Genomic DNA, 24,815 nt, shown 5'->3' on the forward strand with positions numbered 1-24,815 from the left:
AGCTCAGTCTGAAATATGGCGAGTAAAACACTGCGCTCCTTTAAGAAAACTTGCTGAAGGGCAAGCAGAAGTTCACCTCGCCAGTCTGAGAAGCTCTCATGAGATTGAGAACTATCATAAACCTAGCAGAGTATGAAAAACAAAAGTTAGTTTCCAAATAAGCATGTTTAAAAAACATTCTAAAAATCATATTGAGCTACTAACCAAAATAAATATTAGAAGCCTAAGAGCATGTGAATTTATTTTCAAGTGTATGATTTGAGGCATTTAAACCATATATAGTAATTCACATGAAAATACATCATGAAATTCAAGATATTAATTTGCAAAGTGCCTTACTATTGATTAAAATAATATAAAACTATTTAGATGCGTAATATTCTTTGAGTACCTCGGCTTCTCTTTGCACTTGCATTTTGGTAATTAAATCCTTAAGAGATGAGATTGTACTGAGGTAAGCTCTTCTCTCTTCTAGCCAAGATTCTGAAACTTGTTGAACAGAATGGTCCTCTCTGTCATTATAGGGAGATTCAGTGAGAGAGAGCACCTGCATGCCTTCGTTATGGACAGCTCTCAGTAATCCCTGGAAACCAAAACCACAAAGCCAGAATTATGACAACTTCTTCAAAGAATGCCAGTCAGACATACAAGGAGAAATACATTTTAAATACATTTTAAGCAAGACAGCTTTACCTTGTTAGACTGTTTTAGAAAAGCCACTGCAGACAGGAAGTACCAGCCCACCATTACTCGATACCCTCTTTTTCCCTGTGGAGGGGTAAGCGAATTCCAGAAGATGGCCTGTGACTTTGTTCCTTCTATTTATCTAATGCTCTCTCTTGGATTTAATGAATAGCCACGAATTTGACCAAAAAATTATGCAGGAGATAATTTCTAGTCCTTGAGACCACTTTAATAATTTTGACAAATAAAAATATAAGTAATAACAATTTTAAAAAATCTTTATGCAAATAATTATTAAATACATTATACTTTAATATCTGCAATATACAAAAATAAAACTTAATAATCCCCAAGGTTCCTGCTAGCTCTGCAATGCTCTCTTCAGAGAGAGTCTTACTATATAACTTCTAATAAACTACTATGTCTAATATAGAAACCACACTGGCTGTTTTACTAAAAGATATGTCCTTTAGTACCTTTATTTTCTTTGGAAATGAATCTGTTGAATTTTCACCTTCTTCTCCTTGGCCTTCTGATGGTAAGTCAAATCCCTGACTTTGTGTAAGATAAATTCCCTGACCCCAGTCTGATCCAGAATCTAAAATAAAGAAAACCATTGACTATTAAAAAGAAACGAACACTTTCTAAGCAGGTGTACCATAAAAATTCCAGAAATTTATATAACTTACCACTGGAACATATTTCTCTAGTTTGGTAAGCATCAGAATGTGCTAATTCAGGAACAGAGGATCCCTAATTAGAGAAAACAAACAGAAAACATAACTTTTTTTGGGTTAATAAAAATAGGGTCCAATGAATAACTTTGGTCTTTGTAATGCTATTAAGTAACTCAATTAAGTCTGTCACAGCTTTCACAATAAATGAAACTATTTATGGCTTACAAGTCTTTAATTTTTTCTCTATGGATATTACCATAAGAAGAAGAAACAGTCATGTATTATGGAATGAAAACATCATGTTCTACATCTGCACAGGAACTTTGGGGGTAGTTATTATCTGACTCTACACAATGAAAGACTTAAAACTGTAATTTTATCATAAGGAAGCGATTGTCCCAAATTTCTTTTTCTCTTAAAAACATAGAATTTTGAAAAAAATCACAGGATGTTGAAAAACACTTATTAGGAAAACCAAATACCTCTTTAGATCTCAGACACTGTAACACTGCCTTCAAGGTACCACATTCCTCTGTCAGTAACTGAATAGCAACGCAGTGTTCTCTTTTCAAGGTTTCAGTTTCTGAAATATGTCTGGATTCCATATCCAAAATTTCAGCAGCATGTAGCTCCTGCATCTGCTCAATTTTTTCAGTAAACTGATTGATTATTTCAGTGACTTCTTCTGATGAACATTCACTCTGTAAGTTGATTTGGATTCCTGCATTTCTAACACGAATTTGTGGAGTCTGATTGCTGCTATTGACCTTGAGAGTCCCATCTGTCTGGGATGCGGAACTTTTATCCATTTTAATAGGAAGTGGCTCTAATATGCAGACCCTTCTGTTTTCTTGCACCTCAGTCTTATCTTCTTTTTCTAAGTAGGATAATTTTTCTTCTGCCTCTGTGAGTTGATTTCTAACTTTGCTTAGATCTTTCTGGAGAAATGCCACAGTTGTTTCTTTCACCTGAAACATAAGGAATAGAACAATAGAACATTTAATTTAAAATACTGAATGTAGAATTTAGAGTAGAGAGTATAATTCACGCTAATATATTTATTTTCCTCAAAATAATAGAAAAAAAAATACTTCAGAAGCACTCATTGTTTCCATATATATATTCGTATATATGTATGGTCACTATAGAAGTTAAATTATTTTATCTGCCTCTACTTTTGGTTCTCATGGGTTCTCATAGTTCTTAACATCTGTTTTTCTCTTCCTTCGTTAATAGACTAGAGATTAAAAGCATCTTCCTAAGAAAGATTCCAAGTCAAAACAAGCAAGAAGATGCTAGTAAAGAAATTTATAACTTTTCATCAAATTCACAAAGGTTTTTACTTTTTTTCTAGCTTTAAGCTATGGATCTGGGTTTGTTTTTATAAAAGAGAATATACTTTGAAATAAAATATAGGTAGAAATAAGTGCATTAGCAGCTATGTTACTTATTTTACCAAAAGTTCTTCTTGGAGTTTTTCTGCCTTTTCTTTATAACTGGCAAGTTCTTCTTTGGTAGCTGCTGATTCAGCTTGAAGAGCCTCAAGCTGACCAAAAAATCCACTTTCTTCCTGGGTATGAATTAGCTCAGTAGTTGTCTAAATAACAGTGGAAAAACATAAAAAACACATCATTTTTTTTTTTTTTGAAGGAATAAGCATTTTTTTAAATTTAAAATGTGTTAATAGAAAATGCTAACTTCTTATCGGGACATACTACAGACTATATATTACATAAAATTTTCTGACAAACTTCCTATAATATTTTTATTAATTTACACTGAGAGAATATAGCACCTTTCATCCAAAGAATTGAAGGTGCTTAACAAACATTAGCATTTAAAAAACAATTACATTTAAAAATCTGGATTCTTGCTGTTAAATCTCTTTAACTCCAGATACACAATTGTCGGGAGGCTGAAAGAAAGCAATTCTATTTCTCACAATGAAAGGCTTAGGAAGAGTTTAGATTTGCTTTCATAATACAGGCATCTTCCACTTAAAAAAATATAGCCAAGTTGAAGGAATGTATATATTCTAATGAAGCTTTTTCATGAATGACTGACTGCCTATAAAATAAAAGGGGTTTAAATGATCCATGTTCTTTCAACAAATAGGGAAACTTTCAGAGCCATCATTTTATATTCTTGAGACAGTAAGAAAAGAATGATTTTCTAGGAATCAAAGGTAAATCATGTCATTAGTATACATCCTAAAGATTTATAATTATTAATAAAAATATTTGTTACCATTTAGAAAACTTTCCATTTATGCCACTTTCCTCAAAAGATACCAGGTGTCACTAAAACATTTCTTAGAAGTTTTATATATATGAAAAGTAGCACTATTTTAATATTACTTATAGTAATTTTAGTTCCAGTAAGCTAGGAGAAAAAAGCCTAGTAAATGGCAAGAATTATTGTCCTTTGCAAAATAAATGATCTATTTATAGAATTCCGATATATCAGTTAATCTGGTGCTCAGATAAGACTGTGCATCTACTATTCAAAATTATAAATATGTAAAGTGAGAATGTGAAAAGGTCCTTTCATATCAGTCCTACTGCTAAGAAATAACTGCAATTTCAGATCTTTATATAGGTAGACTTACAAAGGCTAAATGCAATTTTTTCCTAGGAAAGGATGAAATTCATATTTAGGTATAAAATCTGCAAAAACTAATGACATTGCTTACATGTTAATTCAGTATAACACTAATATATTTTTATATTTTCCATTATCTAAAGGGATGATCATATAAATACATTTTAGAGGGAAAAGGATAAAACCTACACAAGTTCCAGAGGGCATTTGCTAAACTTAACATTTCTAAGTTTCTTCTGACTGCTATATTTAATACCTATGCTAGTGAAATAATGTGATTTGAAGACCACAAAATATAGTTTGTATCCATTATTCTAGTGATTATATGACTGTAATAGAATAGTAATATTTTTATAAAAACTCTTTATTTACGATTGCTAGGTGTATAAGAACACCTTCTCTAATTTAGTAAATTAGCAAAGAGCTTAAGGAACAAAGGAAGTTTCTTAGGCTATTTAAGTGAAAAAAAAAATCAAATTCAAACTAACCTTGGGAACTTCAAAATCTCCTTGAGGGCTTCTTTTTCTTTCTTTGCCACCCTGTTTTTTCTCACTGTCCTCCAGTAACTTCTGTAGTTCTAGTAGCTTCTTTTCTTTTTCGACAGCATTTTTTTCTGCGATTTCTACTTGTTCTTTTTCTAAAATCAAATTGGTCTGCATTTCAACCACCTGGCTTTCTAATTCTGATATTCTCAAAATTAATGCTGGTACATCTGACTCCATCTTGTTTTCTGTTAGTTGATTTAAATTCTGTGTATTTGTTCTTTCAGGCTCTGATGAACTTGCTTGTCTACCTTGACAGAGTTTTGTATATTCCTTAACTGCTTCAAGTTGGACCTGACTCACAAGAGCAGCAGCAACTTTTTCCTCAAGTATATTCTGTAGGTTTACAATCTTATTTTTAAACATTTCTGTTTCTGCCTGGGCCAGCTCTTGAATGTCATTTATTTGTTTATAACACTGGCTAAGTTCTAAGTTCTTTGCACTCACAGTGCTCTCAAGTTGTAGCACCTTTGTTTCCAAACTATTTATGGAAACTCTGTTGTTTTCTTCAAAAGATTTGAGGTAAGTCAGATTTTCTAGGGGTTTAAGAGCATCCTCAGTATGTACCGCTTCTAGTTCAGGTTTATTTTTGCTAAGATCATCTACAGCCATGTTAACATTTTTCTCTGGTATGCTTTGGATTTTTTCCACATTTTCCCGTTCTCTCTTTAAGCTGAATAATTCTTGTGTTAGCTGGTTCATTTTAAAATTGGTTTCTCTAAGTATATTTTTCGTAAAGGCCATTTCTTCATTAGTAGTTTCTACCTGTTGCTCCAAAGCCAGTTTTTCCGCTATTACCACATCCAATTGATGTTTTAAACTATCTGCTTCTTCTGGGAGAGAATCAGCATCCACTGATGTCTTCTGTTCAATATTTGCCAATTCATGTTGAAGTTTTTCAATCACTTCATTGAGCTGCTCGATTTCTTCTTCTCTACTTTTCTTCACATGTTCTTGATCACTCATCAAACATTCTATTTGGGTTTCAAGATTCCTTATCAGTTCATTTTTTTCTTCAATAACCTATTAGTTAATGAAGAAAAGAGTAACACATATAATAAATATGTATTTATGTTTTGAGATTTTTATTTTATTTTAGGGTAGGATCTTCAAGTGTTTCACACAAAATAATATATTTCTTGGACATACTAAGTTAATTTTAATATATTAAATATATAACTGTCTCCCATTATATCAAACAAGAACCTAATTCAGAACTTCATTCAAAAAATTTTGTTAAATATAAAGTGATTTACACTTTTAGTAGATGATTTCCCACAAGTAAAATAGTCAATATCAATACATTCTAATTGGATGAAGAATTGAAATAAAAAGTCTACAGCAAATGACACTCAAATGTCATTATCTTTTTTAACTTATACTAAACAGAATTTTTAATAGGTTTGGTTAGAATGATGATGAAATCTAAGTCACCAGAGACTCCCTGTAAAACATCAAAAATTTTTGACATTAGGAGGGGACAAAAATATACATAGCTTGTTAAATTAAAATTAATGGATAAAAGGGAATTAAGGTTTATTTGGCTTTTAAATTCAAAGAGAAACTGAAAAATCACCATTTGCCCTTTAAAAGTCTAGCTTAAATTAACTTCATGTAACAATCAATTTTAAATTAGTGTACCTTGTTATCTGTTGTAATTTTAAGTTGATGCTGAAATTTTGTAACTTGCTCATTCAATCGGTCAATTTCTACCTCTTTTTCCTGCATTATTTGAGCAAATTTCCCAAATAGCACATGTTGGCCCTGAGTAGAGATAGCATCAAATTCCTTTGTAGCAAATCCTAGTTTTTCCATTTCGTCCTAGAAACAAAAATGACCATCTCAGCTGGACAAATTTACACATGGTTTTTAAACTATCTTTCAAGTTACTCTTATAAAAGATATAGTGCCCAAAATGTATAAATGAAAAAAAATCAGATATCACAGTTATTATAAATCAAAAATTCTTAAAATATTTTGATAAACTCGAAATTTTTCATTTGTGATGCATTTAAATGTTTATGTTGGCTTAAAAATAAGTTCCATGCAAATCCATTTGCAGCTAATATTCCTCTGTTGAGTATGATTTAGCAGCTGGGTTTAGCAAATGCTTAATACTAAGGCTTGCACAAGACAAAAACTATAAATCATTTACAGGCAAAGTTTTTCTTAACTAATTACCTTAAATAATTTGTTTTCTTGTTCAAGTTCTTGTAGGCGGGTAGTAGATTCCTTTTTCTGTATTTCTAATTGCATATGTAGTTGCTGAACTTCTTCAATCTTATTTTCCAGTTCTTCTCTGAACTGCTCTAATTGTTCTTCTAAGTTTGTGATCTTTCAAACAAAAATTATCAAAAGGAAAGAAACTGTTCATACAAATGTTTGTTAAGAGAGAATGAAGAGTGCTGTATTAGCTCTATAAAGTATGTATGCTTAAAACATGTGAGACACTGAAGAAAGGAATAGGGTTTCTCTAAGTCAGGTATAACTGTGTGGTTTCTAAACATTTTCAAACTGAAAATGCCCAAAGCAAAGAGGAGACCTTCAGAGGAGCAATGTCTTACCTAAAATATTCTCTGATAAAGCAGAAAGCCTACAAGAGTCATGGGAGGAAAGGAAAAAGTCTACATTTAAAAATTTCTTTTATATTTTAGTTTTTATCTGATAAAATTCTGATAAAAGAATTATCAAAGATAATAATAAAAGAAAGAATTAAATCTGTTATTTTTGCCACCAAGTGAGACTAACTCAATTTAGTCCATATTAATACACAACAAAAGATCTGGCTGCCAGGTGCCTTGTTTAAGGAGAAGGAAGTAGAATTGGAGGTCTGAAATACAGAAACTTAAAGAATAAGTTCGTTATTAATATCGTTTTAGGAAAAAATTAGAGAGCTCCAATACGTAGGACAATAGACATATAGTTCATTTCTAAGGACAGGTTACCATTAATGATAAAGCAATTGCTCTTTGATAGTTATAAAGAAACTGGAATGAATGATGAACATTAAGAGTTAATTATTGTTATATTTAAAAAATTGAGTTTGATTGAAGACAGAAACATTTCACCCGTTGCTTTATAGCTACTTATAAATATTTAATGAATGGATGTGCAATTGTGTATTTTCCTGATGATCAAATTGTTTCATTAAAAACCTAAGATTTTAGGAGCAGCATTTAGTGGCAGCTGGCTTAGAGAGCAGTTTATATAAATCATTTATTGCCTTAGAACTTGAAAGGGGGCATATACTGATTACACACAGACACATAATCAGAATCATATCTTAGCACTGGCAAGGTTAAGATCTTCAAAATCATTTAGTCTAATATCTCCCTAACAGAAATAGTATTGATACTAGTAATAGCCATCATTATTGGACAACTTATTAAGTACTACTTAAAATGTTTATATGTATTATTTTTTTAAAACCCTGTAACAAACTTATGAGATCTTTACTAGGTTTATCCTTATTTCAGAGATGAGGAAGGGAGTCACTGGGAGAGGAGTACCTAGTCCTGAAGCCAGGTCACAAGTCCTGAAGACAGCTTTTGAACCTGGGGAATTTATCTTTGGAGTCTTATATTCTTAACTATCATTTATTGTGCTTCTAATAACTAATGTCTAAGACATTTAAATTATTTTCTGTACACTGGTATTAAATTCAGTAGACACACCTTAAAATATACTTAGTAGTTGTGCATATATAATCATCAGGTTAGTTTGTTGAAAATGGTGATAATTATATCGTCTTCACAGTTACCTAATGTAATAGTATCTATACCTATTGTTATCTTTTAGATCTACTTTTGATGACAAGGTATTATCTCAACACATACATAGATATTTAAGTTCAAAATTGCTGCCCTACCTCACATGGTATTTATTTTCTTTTTGATACAATAGTTTAAGGTCAAATATTTAGCTCTGTGATCTAAAGCTTTGCTATTCAAAGTGTGGTCCCTGGAGCAGCAGAACTGGCATTACATTGGAACATGTTAGATAGACAGATTCTCAAGTCCCACCCTAGACCTACTAAATCAGAATTTTCATTTTAACGAGATCTCGAAGGGATTCATATACACATTAAAGTTTGAGAAGCCCTGGTCTAAAGCACTAACATTCTGTCATAAATAGCTGAACTTGAGGCATCATAGCAGAGACTCCAATTCTCAAAAAGGACAGTGTAGGAAATTCTTTCCTTTTATTCAGACAGACTCCAGTTTCTGTCCCAGGCTGTCTTACTACTGAGTCTATAACAACTCCAAACCAGAGTGTTATTAACGTTTGAAAATGGAACAGTAGTTAGACAAAACACGCCCCCATGCTATGGCAGTACAGTATCACAGAGCTCCAGAATCAGAGAAATAAATTGGAGGAATTCTTGGCAATCACTTACTGTGTTACCATGAGCAAGTTATTTAACCTCTCTTAAGACCTGGTTTACTCATCTATAAAATGGAGATGACAACAGAGCCTATACTCAGAGAGAGGATAAGGATTAATACCATAAGGCATTTAAATACTTAGCACTTTCTAGCACAGACCTAAATAAAGTTAACTATTATTATTTATTAGTGCCATCCGTAAGCCAGATCTTAAGCTAGATTACCTATACTATCTGTATAAAGAGCTAAAACCTATTGAAGGCATCTTTTTCTTAAAGAAATTCTTCCTTCTATTTCTTGACATCATTCCCCTTCTCTTTCATCCTGAAACTCCTATCTTTTAAAGTTTTCTTCTCTTTCAATTCATTCTGCATTTCTAAACATTATAATAAACTTAAAAAAAAGTTTTACACAAATTTAGGCTATGAGAGTAGTAGAAGGTATTTCAAATACAATGATACATATAGACATATTTATACTCCATCAGCTAACTGAAAATATTTGCCTAGTGCAGGAGAGAATGCTTAAATTATTTTCATTAAAAGATGTATGTTTTAATTCTATATTCCTGTCTTTCAGTCTCGTTGAAACTGTGATTAGTGACACAGTACTTGTCACTGTTATTAAAAACTAGTAGACCAGGGCCAGCTATCAGTTTAATTCTTTACTCACTCATTCAACATGTCTGGCTCTGTCTCAGACGTGAGTGTTGGTTCTCTAAGGTCTCTTGCAGTTCTAAGCAACTATGATTCTGAGTAAAAGGTAGACAGTTACTGGGGATTTACATCAAGAAATTAAAAGTGTTAGTAATATTATATAAAATTCAAAAGATTATAAAAATACAAAATTAGTAAACTTAATCAACAATCCATAATCAACTATCATTGCTTTGGGGTCCAGTTTTGAAGGTCCATTTTTTTTAGGGAGCATACAATTTGACTATTTAGTGTAAAGTAAATCTTTAAATGTTTAATCCTTTTTAAAACATATAAACAAAAGTGTTCCTGCCTCTCACAGAAAAGCCACACAAAATAAAAAAGAATGTTTTAGATAAACATTAGTTAGTATTATGTTAGTGAGAAAATAATCCTTCTCATGGGAATGATCATTTCTATTAGTCATTTATATAGATTTTTTTCTCCTCTAAGCTACAGGTTCTCTGAGCTATAGTTCTAGCTGATGTCTAAGTCATTCTTGTATTTTTTCAAAGTACTCACTAACATTTATACACAGGTTAAATTGAACAAATATTTGTTGTTAGACTATATTAAATGTCCTGAGAAAACTATATGAATAGAGATAAAAATCTAATTCAAAAAATTTAAACATTTTAAATGATATATCACTAGACAATGTAGATGACAAATTGTCTTTGAAAAATTAACAGTAGATAAGGATTATTTAATTAAAAATTGGAAAGTAGTGTTTTAAAAGTAGATTCTTTTTTTTGAAGGGGGAGTAGAAAAACATAGGAGAACTTTATATAATTACTTTATTATTAATCTTTTGTTTTTTGAACATGTTTAGTATATTGTAAAACAGCGCTATAATGTCCTGTGGCAATACAACTTAAAAAAAAGAACCCACAGTAAAGTAGCAATAATAATTCAAAGCCCACAGTAAAGTCAGCTAAAAAAGAGATGCCACTTTTAGCCCAAACACTTCTATCCTTCTTTACTTTCCTCTTCATTCAATTCATATCTACCAAATTGGCCTCAAAACTTCTTGCTGCATCAAGGCCTTTACACTTGTCCCCTCTACCTGGATCACTCCTCCTCACACCAACTATCTGTTCAAATGTTTACCTGTCATCAAGGTTAACTTAGGCAATGAACTAAGAAACAGTCTAAACTTTGTTTTAGACCACAAACTCCACTCTATTCAAATGATATTTTCAAAGTGTCTTATTTAATATAATTCAAACCACACTTTATTAAAAATAAACTCCTTACCTCTTTTTCCTTTCTGTCTATAGCATCTCGTTCCGCCTGTAATTGTACTTCTAAGGACAGTTCTGCTTTAGCTTCTAGAGCTCCAAACTGTTTTCGGTCCTCTACCTTTAAATATATAAGAATTTTCTCAAAATTTCAGACATTAAATCTTGATTATCCTTTTTAATTGGAGAGGTAGCAATTCAATTTCTCTTAATTAGGATAATCTACATTAGTGAATAATCAAAAAGTTACAGATATTCAGTTTTGAATGCATTTTATAGAAATTCAAACAGGAAAGTTTGACGCTTTTAAAATTCATTCATCAGATAAAACGAAGGCTAGTCCCTCATCTGCCCTACTCTTAAGCTTCCTTATCCTGCCCTCCTTCTACTTATTTTTGCTTTTTGCAAAAATTACAACGGGAATAGATTTCATTATTACTTCTTAGTTTGGGGTAAAGCATCAGGCTAAACTGGTGTCCAAGCTCTTTCACTCGGCTATTATTTTAGAATTACAACTTTGTTGATGGTTAAAAGCATAATTAATTCTTTTGGCTTAACTAATTTTCCTTTCTCAGGACTAAGGTACGCAAAGACCATCTGGGGATAAGAATAAATAGTAATGGTTATGATGTCAATGAAGACGTATATATTATATAATATCCACAAAAAGTCGATAGCAATTTTTTACTTAAAAGAACTGATGTTCGTGTTACTAAGAGTAATCTGCATGAAAACATCTGCTAAAAATCAACCCAAAGAAAATGGCACACCTTTTGAAAAGTGTCTGTGCTAATGAGTAAGGCTTGCTCCAGTTCCCTTACTCTGAACTCCAGTTTCTCAATTTCTTCATTCCGTTCTTGTATATCCCTCTGAAGCTGCTCTTTGGAGAGTAAAAGCTCACTGCATTTGTCTGTTTTTTCTTTCAGATGGTTTGTTAACTGTTCGACCTGGAAATATAATAAGCAAAATCTGTAAATTTAACCCATTTCCCCTTTGCCCCAAGGATACTTGCTAGTGGCACTTGCAGCTGCAGCGTTTACCCCGAGGTAACTTGCAAAGGAAAAAAAAAAAAGATAAGTCCTAACCTTACCCCCAAAGTTTGCCACGAAATAGCTCGCTTTTATTATTATTTTCACATCGCTATAGTATATCGATATTCTCTGGAAACAAATCATTCTATTTATGTATTGTTTTTAGGAGTGGCATTTACATTTATAAAATATAGTAATTCTTGATCCCTGAAAATGTCAAATCCTAGAAAATGCAGCATTCTAAAATGTGATGGTAACATCGTTCTCGAATAGTTAGTTGTTAGCCGAAGATTCATTTGATGAATCCGGTTTATGTACACATTTCTGTTACATTAAGATTAGAGGCAAGTTCTGCTTAGGAAAACTCCAAGAACAGTTTTTATATTTTATTTTCACACTGAAAACCAGTCAGATTTGCTTCAGCCTCAAAAGCGTGTTTATGTAAAATTAAATTAATGCTGGCAGCAAGCTATATATTTTTTCTAAACGGGAAATAGGTTAAAAAATTTCAGCAAGTTAACACATCTATCCTCATTTCAAAAGTATTTTTAGATGCTATGCTAATTTTATTTTTGATAAGAATAGCAACTATTGTCTCCAACTATGGTTACATTTTCTGAGTTGATAAAACTAAACAGCACTAGGTAAGAGAAATGATATTGCTTCTCCAGCCCTTTAAAGAAGTTCTTTAAGACTAAGACTTCCTTCAGCTAGAAGGAAAAAATAACTTTTAAATGTTGAATTACAACCTCTAAAAACATAACTACACTAAAACCTAATAAAGATAAGTTTACACAGTACCAGCTTATACTCTTATGTGAGATAAAATTACCTAAAAAATCTTTCATGGATCCTATTTTTCTTTCCACAAGTGGTTATAATCAATATATAACAATACAATGGTTCTAAATATCAAAAGGATAGGAGGGGATGAAGGAGCTTTAATATAATCACTTGAAATACTTTTTCAGCCTAAACATTCCACCAGCTCAGAATAAAGATGAGAATGTGGGGTGGCGAGAGCGATCTGTGTACCTTGAAAATTTCCCTAAGTGATTCTGATATGCAGGTCCATTCCAGTAAATGGATTTGTGATGGAAGGATACAGGAAGATTTAATAAGATAGCTTTGAAATTAGTTCTGATTAAGTGGAGAGAGAAAGCTTACTAAAAAAAGAAATATGATAGTAAGAAAAGAAGGAATACTACCCTGTTTCAGTGAGATACTTGGAGGAAATTATCTAAAAATGATACTTATTCCTCAAAACATTAAAAGAAATGAAAGCTTACCTACAATTTACATGTTCGAGGATGACAGCAATAAAGCTGCTGAGAGGAAACTAACAAAAATGGGTAGACTAAGATTTGGAGTAAGGTCAAAAGAAAACACAACAAAACAGGCGCAGCCAAGTGGCACAATATACTATTACAGTTAAGATTTTTTTTTGATCTTGAGAAAATTAGAGGTAAACTGCATAGATTAGTGTTAACAGGGTAGAGGATAAGAAACCCCACAGAGACAGAGAAACTTCATTGGAGTGGACTGAGAAGAGAATGGGAGATGGGGAAGTAAAGAGTGAACAGAGACAACTCTTCATCAGTTTTGTTGGGAATGGGAATAGAAAAAAAAGTAGAGAAGTTTGTTTAAATAGGCAATACTAGAAGATAAATGCAGGTGAGAATGATTCCAAATTTTAATACAAATAAGTTTTAGGGTTTTAAGAACTTTCTCATGTTGAATATTTAATTTTTGGATTTTGAAGATTTTCATAAAATAGTAAGAATTCCTTTGAAGTTTTTCACAACATGCATCTTATTTTGCATATGGTATACAAATTATTGTAAGGGTCTTACCTCTCTAGTTTGGTGTTCATTGATAGGCTGGAATCGAGGTACAACTTTAAGCTGCTGTTCTAGTTTCTGTATTTCCTGTTGGAATACATCTCTCTCATGTTCTCTATCAATGGCCTGCTCCTGAAGTTTAATAATAACAACACTAATTGAAGAAACTATTTATTGAAGCTATTATTTCCTTTACAATCCTTTAGTTGTAGGTATAGTTTTACTTGAAAACAAACAACAAAATATCCCAAACCAAAAGGTTTACAAAGATAACACTTTTTTTGGTACAGAGCCTACTTGGGCTCTTTGACTAAAATTTAAACACTTAAATATTATTTGAAACACATTTATTTTTATTCAAATAATGTTAAACATAAAATGAAATAAAAATATTCTCCTTAAAATGAATTTACTTTTTTGGAGCAAAGGAGGAATTCATTCCACTGTAATTTAGTTACTACACAAAATAAATAGAACAAATGGTTTACTAAATCGATTTCTTTCATCCTAATCTATGTTTTATGCCTAAAATTATAATGTGTAAGAATGATTCTCTGATCTGTGAAGAGAACATCAGGCTTACATGAAACCCCAAAGAAGAAAATCCAAGTGAAATTAGAGATGTAACATCTTTTGGGAAGAGAGTAATGACGGCACGACAACCGTTCCAGTGCCTTGTTTCCAGGAGCACACTGTTATCTGTAATGTTTATCTTTTGTGGGTGAAACAATGGTGGCCAATTAGCTCTTAGGATCCTCACCTGCTTTGGCTGCTGGTTAAAGGAAATAATAGGACAAGCTTCTTCACTATGAATTTGGAAAGGCTAACTGGTAGGGCTTCTTCATAATCTGCCTGTACTGCTTTTAATTCTGATCACTGTACAATAACAATTGCAATAAAAATTTTAAATTGTAATAGTACTTTTCAATTAATTGGTGGAGACACAGAGATGAAAATGTTAGAATTCATGAGTCTCTTAGTAATTTAAAATTCACAACCTAGGATAGCAGCAGGTAGCATTCCACTGAGAAAAGTCAATACTTAAATTGAGAATACTTACATCTAAAAATTTTCTCATTTTTTCTAACTGCTTTTCCAGTGCTTGGTTTTGTTGTCTTAAATCCATTAATTCAGCAGTTTTTTCTTGTTCCAGCTCTATAAATCTACTGACTTGTTCCTCGACATCTATTTCTAGAGCTTTCACTTGTTTTTGAAGGTCATCACGTACTTTGTCAGCTTGACATTGTACTTCTAGTTTTTCCTTCATTAGTTTTTCTGTCTCCTGTAGTAATTCTGTTTATAAAATGCAAAAATATACTAAGTTAAATCACAATGTTATGATAGTGAAATCGCCCATTACTATGATCAAATTTTATTTTAAATGCATGTAAAAAAGAAAATATTCTTATGAAAATGTCAAAATAACGTATTCTTATATCAGTTAGTATCAATAAAATTATATAAATCAACAAAAAGAATATGTCCTATCACTAAAAGAAAATTTTTGTGAAAACACCACAGCAAATGACTTGCCCCCCCACCCCCCAAAAAATCCATTTTACTATGAGGAAAAAAACAAAGTCTAATTAAATTCAAGCATAGAAATAACTCACCTCAGGCAAAAATCAATTCATTTTAAACACACACTTTTATATGCATATAGAATACACATGAAGATCAAATATTGCAAATCTTTAACCAAGGCAAATAAGTGTTATAGAAAAAGAAATACAACTGTAATCAGAATTTCTTGTTAGTCTTACTCCTTATTAGATCCATATTCCTGAGTTAGTCTTACATGCTCACAAGTACGTGCATCAAGGGAAAACTGACAAGAGAGGTAGTGTGGCACAGTGCTTAAGAGCTGAGACTGTGTATGGATTCAAATCCTAGCTCTGCCACTTATCTCCTATGTGACACTTAACATGATGTCCTTCAACCTCCTTATATGTAAACTGGGAATAGTAATAGTACTGATCTCTAAGAGTTACTATGGGAGCAAATGAGTTAATATATGTAAAGAATAGTATCTAGGGCATGGTAAGCCCTATATAAATGTTGGCCGTTAATATTAATCATATAATAATTAAGTATATATAGCAAAGTAAAACAATCCTCTAATGAAGAAAATGGAAGTAACATAGAGTTTGCCAACACTCTACTCAGGACTAGGAATCTATACAAACTAGCTTCGCTTTCAAACCAATACTGAGTTAAATGTTAACATAAAAGTTAATCAACCAGAAAGTCTCTTTGCTAAATTTCCTTGATTCTGTTAATACCATCATCTTATATATATCTTGATTTAGAAACAGTATTTTGAAAAAGTCATAGGCTGCAAGGATTTAATATATTTGTTAAAGAAAAAAAAATGTTTTAATAAACCAACATTTTCATTAAAAAATCAAAATGGTCATAAACTCTGTGGAGAAATAGATATGATGATGGTGACTATGAATCTTAGTTGTTAAATTCAAATATAAATATGTAGTTTTATTGTAAGAAAAGATTTTGTTACAGAGAAAAACTGTTAAGTATAAAACACAACAGCAAAATTAGAGATATGTTAGCTGGTAGAAAATTCAAGGGTCATCCAGATTTTGGAGTTGTAAATTTACCACCCAAAGACTGGCCATGCAATTGTATAAACACACCTGATCCGGGTGCTGCATCGACTGCAGCATCTACTAGTCCTATAAGAACAGAAAACAAAACAAAACAAAAACACACACAGAACAAAAATACAATTTACATGTCTTCTATTTTCTAAAATAGGATAATACACACACACACACACACACACACACACACACAAAAGAATTAGAAGTAAAAGTTGAACCATGATGATTATCATTGGTAACATTTTGAGATATACCAGTGTTTCCTGAATATTTTAAATGTATGAAAATGAAAAAAAAAAGGCATCTATACTTTCCACATTAAAAATTCCAATTCTAAACCTGTACTAATTTGAGCAACTTCACCATATTACAAAGATGTATGTTGTATTTCTAAACTGATAAAATTCAACTAGTAAAACTACACATAATTCCAACCGCATGTGTAATATAAAAGTGAGAGGATACGATAAAAAGGATTTAAAGTTCCACTGTTACAAAGATTGACATTTATGTTTTCCCTGCTAAACACACTGTAATTCAAGATGTTACTCACTTTTTCATTTAAGAAAAGATTAAAGGATATTCACAAATTTGTATATTCTTTGAACTTAAACTAGATGTCAGCCTACTTCTAACAGCAAGATCTTTTCAATAGATTCTCCTGCAGGCTGAAATCCACCCCCACCTGCTCATTACTAGTGCCATTATCAGTACTCGGTTATTTAATCCAAGTATACATTTTTGCTGTCTTTCTGCTATTAAAAGAACTAAGTCTTACACAATTAAAAAAATATCCTGCCTCATTATGTGCGGCTTTCTCTTGAGGCAGGGGTTTGAGGAAAGATGAAGAATTATCTCTTTCTGTTAAAATCTGCCAAAGGAAAAAAAGAAATCCTGATTCCACATTTACCAGGTAGATTTTCTTATAATTTTTAATCCCTATATAAAATACATGAATAATGGCACTCAAAGGGAGGAAAAAAGCCACCTTGAACTTTTAAAGAGTATTTCATACAAAGTTAAAAAATACATACGCTGTTCAGCTGGGCCTGCCTCTGCTTTCATAGCCTCCTTCTGTCTGGACAGTAATTCTCTTTCTTCTTGGATCTGCTGTTGCTCTGCTTCCAATTCTTGTAATCTATTACTTGCACATAACAACTCCTGCTCAAGTCGATCTATTATATCAGCTTTTTCCTGAATTTGCCTTTCAAAAAGAGTTTTTTCATCTGCATATCCATCAATGACACCTATAAGAAATTTAACAGGGAACGGAATTATTATTTATTTCTAATTTTACTATTAGGTTTTACATAAACCATAAAAGCTGTGTACTGTTAGCAAAACTTTCTCATTCCAACCTATTAAAAGTCTTGGATGAATTGCTGCTGCTGATAGCAGCAACTATGGAATGTTCAATTCGGCCTTTTTCTTGTTAACCATTGTGCCTAAATATGAAATTCCTCTGAACTTTCTATTACTTTGCTATGCTAAAGTATCACTTGATGTGGGTGTAACTTGCTTTATTAAACTGACATAAATAGGTTCCTGGAAAGCTTAATATAAATCAGATGCTTGTGAACTGAATCACATTTTAAATATACTAGAGAAAGCTGATATTTTAAGTGATTCTAGAAGACCAATAACCACAACAGCACGGTGGAATATCAACAGCGTGGGGCTTTACTGGCTGAAAGCCTGGCATCACCATTTAATAGTGACTTGAACAACTTATTAACATTTCTTAGCTTTAGTTTCCTCATCTTTAAATTACAAGAGTTGTCTTAGGACAGTGGGATTATGGTAACACACATCTTGTCACCATTGATTCCTGTACTTTCTAAAATATTTTATACTTTCTAGAATTCTATTAAGTATTTTTTTTATAATTAAAATATATACAGTTTTAAAATAGTTTGGAGTAATTTGAAGAAAAATTACAACTTTCAATGGTCACTCTAAATTAAGAGTAGTCTGGTGGTTTCCAAACCTGGCTTACATCACAAACTCTATATTTAGACTTGAAATTTCTCCACCTTCAGTTGCCAATGGCAAGTTGCTCACCCTCAGCCTTACTGAGCTCCACAGCCAGCTGCTCTCTGGCCCTGGACTCCTCATGAAGGCGCTCTCGCAGTTCTTCTTGGCACTTAAGGGACTCTGTCACTTCTTGTTTCTGTCTAAATGACTCACGCATCAATTCCGTCTGTGTAACTTTTGCATGTTCAAGCTAACCAAGGAGAGAGAGTATACATATGAAGGCAGGCAAAGTGTTAAAAATACTAGTGTCATTCCACATTAAAGCTTAAAAAAGGTTTTTAAATAAAAATAAACTGTTAAATTGTAGTCATTTAACATTTCTAGTACATGCTAACATTAGTAGGTATAATAAATCAGTAGACAAGTAGGTCAGCTGTGTACAACTTTTCATAAAATGTGAATTCTAGTTTTAGTGAACAAAAAACGTGCTCCTTTTGGAAGTAAACCACTTCACAGTACTAGATCTGTATTCTACCATATAAGGAGAGATATGAAGTTAATGAGGTTTTTTTGTATATGCTAAAGAATTTTTATATAACTATGTGCTGTATGATAAACTTTCTTTTATATTTGAAATTTATTAATTGTGACTCTTGCTGTACACTGTGATGAAGTAATAATATATAATTAGTATAGTGGCATCAATGAATAAAATCATAATGGCAAAACAAAATAAATTACATTTATAACCCATATTTTAACTAAAAGTCTTATGTTTCTATACATTTGTGAAACATCTATAGGACACTATATAATATTCCGTTCCTTCTCAAACCTTAGAATACAGAGGCATTACCTATAAACACAGCCTCCTCAAAATGCTGTCACGGCCACATACTGACTCCATTCTTAAACAATTTTTAGATGATAGTCAAGTACTATACAGACTCAAGGCCAAAGCCCTCAAAAAACAATAATCATTGTTACTAGCTGCATGAAATTGCAGAAAAGCACTGTCTCTGCCTTAGTTTTCTGGGCTGCTGACTGGTTATGTTTTTACTGAAACAACTACATTGGAAAAGAACTAAGCTTAAATTGAGTACTTAGTCCTAGATCACTAACACTATTTTTTAAAAAAGCCATGATGATATACTTTAATAATAGGCTCACAACAATATCATAAGAATTTGTAAATTTATATATAAAGTACTTGGTATATTAGAAAAATATTACCATGTTTGAAGCTTATAATATGAATCCAAAGTAGTGATTTCTAATTGATAGTCAAGTATCAATAATGCGTTATAAAATTATAATATTTAAGAATATTTTATAAGATTTAAGAATATTTTATTCTTAAAGATATTTGCCATAGCAAAAAAATTTTAGAGTTACTAAATAAAGCTTTTTATGGTCACTCTGAATCAATTTCTAGAATATCTAGTATGCAATTATTCTTGTTTTAATAGAATGTTTTAAATATCATTCACAACTTATTGCTTGAAAATAATATGAATACATATTTAAGACTCATAATGGAAAATAAAGCATATATTTTAAATCACAAAACATTTCCTAAAATATCTGTAATAATGTTGCTACCTCAATAAAGATAAAAGCTTATATATATTTCTAATTTAGACTGGTAAAAGAGTATTTTCTTTAAATGCAGATAACTAATATACGTTAGTTTTTATTATGAAGAAACGTGACCAGCGTATAAAGTAATTTTCATACAACTACTCTCCTGAATTTACATTCGCAGACTATATTTTTAAAATATATCAATAGTTTCTACATGTACACATGTAATTTTTTTCTGTACATTATAAAATTATTGCCTGGTAAATACATTAAATTGCTAAAAGAGTTCAAAGCTCTAACTAAAAAGGATATGAGCTTTTTTCTTTTTCAAATTCACTGTACAAATACAACAGAGCATTTACGACAACAAAAATACTTGCTTTAGATAATAAAATTTAAATGTCTTTGCTTCTATATTCTACCTCTTGACAAGATCTAAACCAGCCATCAAGCACATTTAAATATCCACCATAAAACCCCAAGAAATAACTTCAGTTTTATAAAACAAAACAAAGAAGTTGGAAGAATCAAATACAATAAATCTAGCAAATTTTATTTTTTTAATCACAGATGGGCACCCGTGCTTTAACTGGAATAAGAGACTCCCTTCAAATATTCATCTAAATACTTTACACTTAAAGGAAAATCCTCTTTTATCCAGTTGAGGTATGATTTATTCCTAATATCTATATAATACCTATACCTAATATTTACTAAATATGAAATTCAATATTTTCAAATAATTTAAGAAATCCATCATTTCATTAAAAGTATGTATAAAGCATCAGTAAATATTCTGTCACTTTAATGTAAAAGTATCAAGGCGGTACCAAAACTGTTCCGAAAACCATCTGGCTTGTTAAATATTAGCTAGCGTATTATAGTTAAAGCCATGAAAGTCATAAAAAGTGCTGAATAACTTGTAGTTATGCTGAATAACTTGTAGTGAATCATTCACAACATATTTAAGTCTCAAATGAACCTGAAATACTAACTATGCTAAACACTTACCCTGAACAATGTTAATAAAACACATTTCACATAAAAAGCAAAGCAAGATATTTCCTCACAGGGTTAGTAGGCATATTAAAAACACTGAATTTAAATTTCTTAAGGAGTTAGTAAGAAAATGAAAATTACTATCCAGGTTCCCTTTTCCTTGTCTGGAACCACTGCCAATACTCCACCTGACTGTAAACAGTTCCTAACTGGCTCAATGACAATTCACTTAGCTGTTTCAGGTTTCACAGTGCCTAATTCCCTCAAATATAATTGTTCTATTTTTACTCGGGATTGGCATCATAAACATATAAAAGCAAAATTCTTAAGGACAAGCAGGTTCTTTTAAAACTGCTTGTGTGGCATGGGAGAACTGTAATATCTCATTCTACTTTCTGGAATTAAAAACATAGCCAAGTTGGGGCTCTCAGACCACATTTAGTCCTTTAATACATCCAGGATGAATGAAGAGTAGTAACACGACAAACAACAAAACAAGATTCTATTTCATTTGCTCTTACTAAATACATTTAAACTTCAATTATCATTACAGTTTTTATAAACTAAATGCATTAAAACTAATTATAAACTAAAGCTAAAAGTATAAAAAGTATTTTTTTTATACTTACTGAATAAGGAGGGGTAGGCAGTGAAATTTTAGAAATAAGCTTTAATATGTGCCCATTTCTTTTATGAATAAAATGAAAAATAGAAGTATTAATAATTACTGAGTTATTTTCATCCAAATGTTCACACAGAGGAAAAGGATGTGGTAAAGGCACACGAGATTCAACCTCATATATGTCTTCATCTTGTTCTTCCAACCATGAGCCACTGAGTTTTACAGTTGCCAAATAGGTCCTGTAAGAATCCATTTTAGGAGATGCAGCTGCCAATTTTCCTCATGTGCTTTATTAGTTTTCCAATACATTAAAGAGTTCTTTTTTTAGTTTATCAAAATAGAACAGTATGAAAATTTCTTTTTAGCACTACCAAATAAACATTATAAAGCTAATGATAAAACTGAACAAAAGAAAAACCCCACCAATCTAAAAAAAATTTAGATCTTTTGGCCTTCATCCAAAAACAAAAAAACCAAAACAAAAAATAGAACAAAACAAAAAGCAAGCAAACACCTTTTAAACTAGAATTAACTAAATCCTTGAAGAACAGAAGAATAAAAATAAAAATATCTAATTAGCTGAGCAAAAAACTGCTTTCAGTATCAAATACGTCTATGGAAATAAGGAACCCTTCCAAGCCAAACCTGGCAGAGAAGGTCAAGTTTTAAATCTCCACAGCAGCAGTCTTGAGAAATTTAAGTCGCGACATTATTTCCCTTGTTCTTGCTGCTTCACTCAATTCAAAAGTAAAAGCTCTTCTGAACTGAGCTATTCAAATAGCCTCTCACGCTGAGCCAAAGGATTCTAGTCAATGTCCCCTGAGGAAAAGGTCAGAAAAGAGGGTGTGGTTTAATGTCTTTATCTATAGGTACTCTGACAGGTGGAATGTGAATTAATATGCCCACAAAAAAGCCTGCCTAACAGGATCCAAGTTCCACATCCAAGCTTTGAAAAGGGTATTTAGACAAGTTTATAATTCTTCTAAGATAAGCTAGTGTTTTTCCATTCTATTAAAAATTTTGTTTTAATTTAAAAATGTGAAATCAAGTAGGTGTGAGTCCACATTACCAATTAGTTCTTCAACTACATTAAATCATAATTATTTTTGAAAAACTACATTAGTACTTCTTTTTGATATTGTCTTAGAAATAATACTCATTCTTTTTAGCAGTTACTATAACTAAATATAGATAGTTCAATTATAACCTATTTCCACACCGAATTGTTTAGAGAGTTAATGTTAAGTTAATGTTAAAGCTGCATTGTTTATAAGGTTGGTAATTTTAACATTTAAGGTATCCTATGAATGCTGACTAAAACTTAAAAGTGCAAGTTGCAAATAATAGCGTTTTTGTAGCTCCAGAAACATGGAATATAGTGATTAAATAAACTAGCACTCAAAACTTTAAAGGATGAATTTAACTTTTTAATATTAAAAGAGCCTCATTAACGAAAGTTGTATTAAATTAAAAAGCTTTCAATGTGGTGTCTTTTCTCTATCTAGTAACTAAATATCCTAAACCCACAAAACCTTTATCGATAATGGAAAGACCCATATTAAAGCCAGGAGGTATTCTGGACCAAGCAATGACAAATTTTTGCTTACTATAGTTTCTTAATGTGAGCCCTGCAGTCTATGAAGACGTTTTAACATCTGTACAAGATGGAAGCCTAATCCTATCACTGGTGCAGCTAAACCTGACATTACTGGACTTCAGCAGATACGAAAGCATCAGTACCCTAGCTGCTTGGCTTTATGAACTGGTGGGACCCATGCTTAGCATGTCAAATACTTCTTAAAATACTCTTTCCCAGCTCCCTCTGCAAATTACAGTTTATTTTGATAATCGGGTGTCCAATCTCTCTTACTTGAAGCAAAAACAACACCTTGAAAGTAAGAAGTATCCCTTTATAAATAGAAACATTCAGGTCAAGGTAAGAACTACAGAGAAAACACCAGAGAGGAAAAAAAAAAAACCACTCAAGAAAACAATAAATTAAGATGATTTAGAAGTATGGGGCAAACAGCACTCATAACAACAGTATATTCACTGATGGCATATTAATTCATGTTCAGAAAGGTGACTGAATAAAAGTAACTCATATTAGTCTCTCCCCCTCATTTTGAAAGCATGTAAAACTTCCTTCGATCCACATAAAGATATATATGTAGGTGGTATCCCTTTGTAACTTACCTGTAGGTCAAGGTTAAGAAAATAACCACAAAGAAAACAGAGTAAAATCTGGGGAGTAGGGGAGACTCAAAAGAGCAGTTAAGATGATTTGAGATAGGGGCAAAAAGCTCTCCAAACAATAATATAATAATTGATGGTATATTATATTAACCAACGTTCAGACAGATTACTCTGAATTAGAATAATTCAAGTAATATACATAAATATATATTTATATATAAATATATATTTAATTTTAGAAAGCACATAAAACTTTTTGCAGTTGAAAACAGTTAAAATAGAATGAGTTCAATATTTAGGATACCCTCTTAAATATCCAGACTAGCTCATTATCAGGTTTCAGATAATCAAGATTTTCATGTATATTTGAAGGCTTAATTTATGGTATAGAGTTATGTTTTCCAAACTAGTTTTAATTGTACAATGTCACGCTGTTTAATTTTTTTTTCTCCTAAGTATTTCCCTCAAATTGTAAAACACATCTGTTGCTTCCTTTTGGATTTTGACTGACTTATTTTTCTAAGTTATTTAATAGAGAGAATGAATCCTGGATACCACATCCTGACAGAGCCCTGACCAATGCTTCTAATAAGCACACTGGGGGCAACACTTAAGGGCAAAATGTGTTTCAACACTTTGATTGCATTTATCTTTAAAATGCAAAAATGACAAAACAAAATTCTAACTTAAGCTACTGTTTCATCCTCAGGAAAAGTCCTTTTTTTTTTTTTTTTTTGAGAAAATATAGAAACATGTAGCTTAACATCCATTATTCTTTAATTAATAAACTTATGAGAGTTGCCTACAATAAAAATCACTCTGAGAGTAAATTCCTTATTCCTTAATTTCTTCCAAGGCCTTAAGGAATCTCTCTGGCTCTAAACTTAGTACCTCTGGATTCTGGAAAGCTGTAATTGCTGAAAGACTATGCCTAGAGAACAGATTGATTTCTGTTTCTACCTGAACCAAGAATCAAGAATCCGAAGCCACACTCTCAAAAATAACTTTTCTGCAGAACCACAACTACTGACTAAATATTAAGTTAAAAGAGGCTTGCCTTTCTCTGAGCTTGAGGGTAGTCTGTAAGCACTTTTCTCATATTATAATGTAAGCTATCCCAAA

The 24,815-nt window shown here is 31.7% G+C and overlaps 1 protein-coding gene across 1 annotated transcript in view; it reads right to left on the bottom strand.

Annotated features, from left to right (window-relative positions):
• The window catches only part of AKAP9 (A-kinase anchoring protein 9), a 152,363-nt gene that overhangs the window by 22,497 nt on the left and 105,051 nt on the right, over nt 1-24,815 (bottom strand). The window contains exons 23-37 of the mRNA XM_023532572.1: nt 18,380-18,542; nt 17,353-17,565; nt 14,758-14,990; nt 13,710-13,829; nt 11,596-11,772; nt 10,842-10,946; nt 6,686-6,838; nt 6,146-6,325; nt 4,451-5,527; nt 2,818-2,958; nt 1,844-2,329; nt 1,374-1,437; nt 1,161-1,282; nt 392-583; nt 3-122 (exon numbers count right to left, since the gene is read on the bottom strand). Of these exons, the coding sequence (XP_023388340.1) occupies nt 3-122; nt 392-583; nt 1,161-1,282; nt 1,374-1,437; nt 1,844-2,329; nt 2,818-2,958; nt 4,451-5,527; nt 6,146-6,325; nt 6,686-6,838; nt 10,842-10,946; nt 11,596-11,772; nt 13,710-13,829; nt 14,758-14,990; nt 17,353-17,565; nt 18,380-18,542 (3,546 nt within the window). The remainder of the gene's footprint in view (nt 1-2; nt 123-391; nt 584-1,160; nt 1,283-1,373; nt 1,438-1,843; nt 2,330-2,817; nt 2,959-4,450; nt 5,528-6,145; nt 6,326-6,685; nt 6,839-10,841; nt 10,947-11,595; nt 11,773-13,709; nt 13,830-14,757; nt 14,991-17,352; nt 17,566-18,379; nt 18,543-24,815) is intronic.

This window comes from Pteropus vampyrus, unplaced genomic scaffold (genome assembly GCF_000151845.1).
Source record: "Pteropus vampyrus isolate Shadow unplaced genomic scaffold, Pvam_2.0 Scaffold4, whole genome shotgun sequence".
Lineage (NCBI taxonomy): Eukaryota > Metazoa > Chordata > Mammalia > Chiroptera > Pteropodidae > Pteropus > Pteropus vampyrus.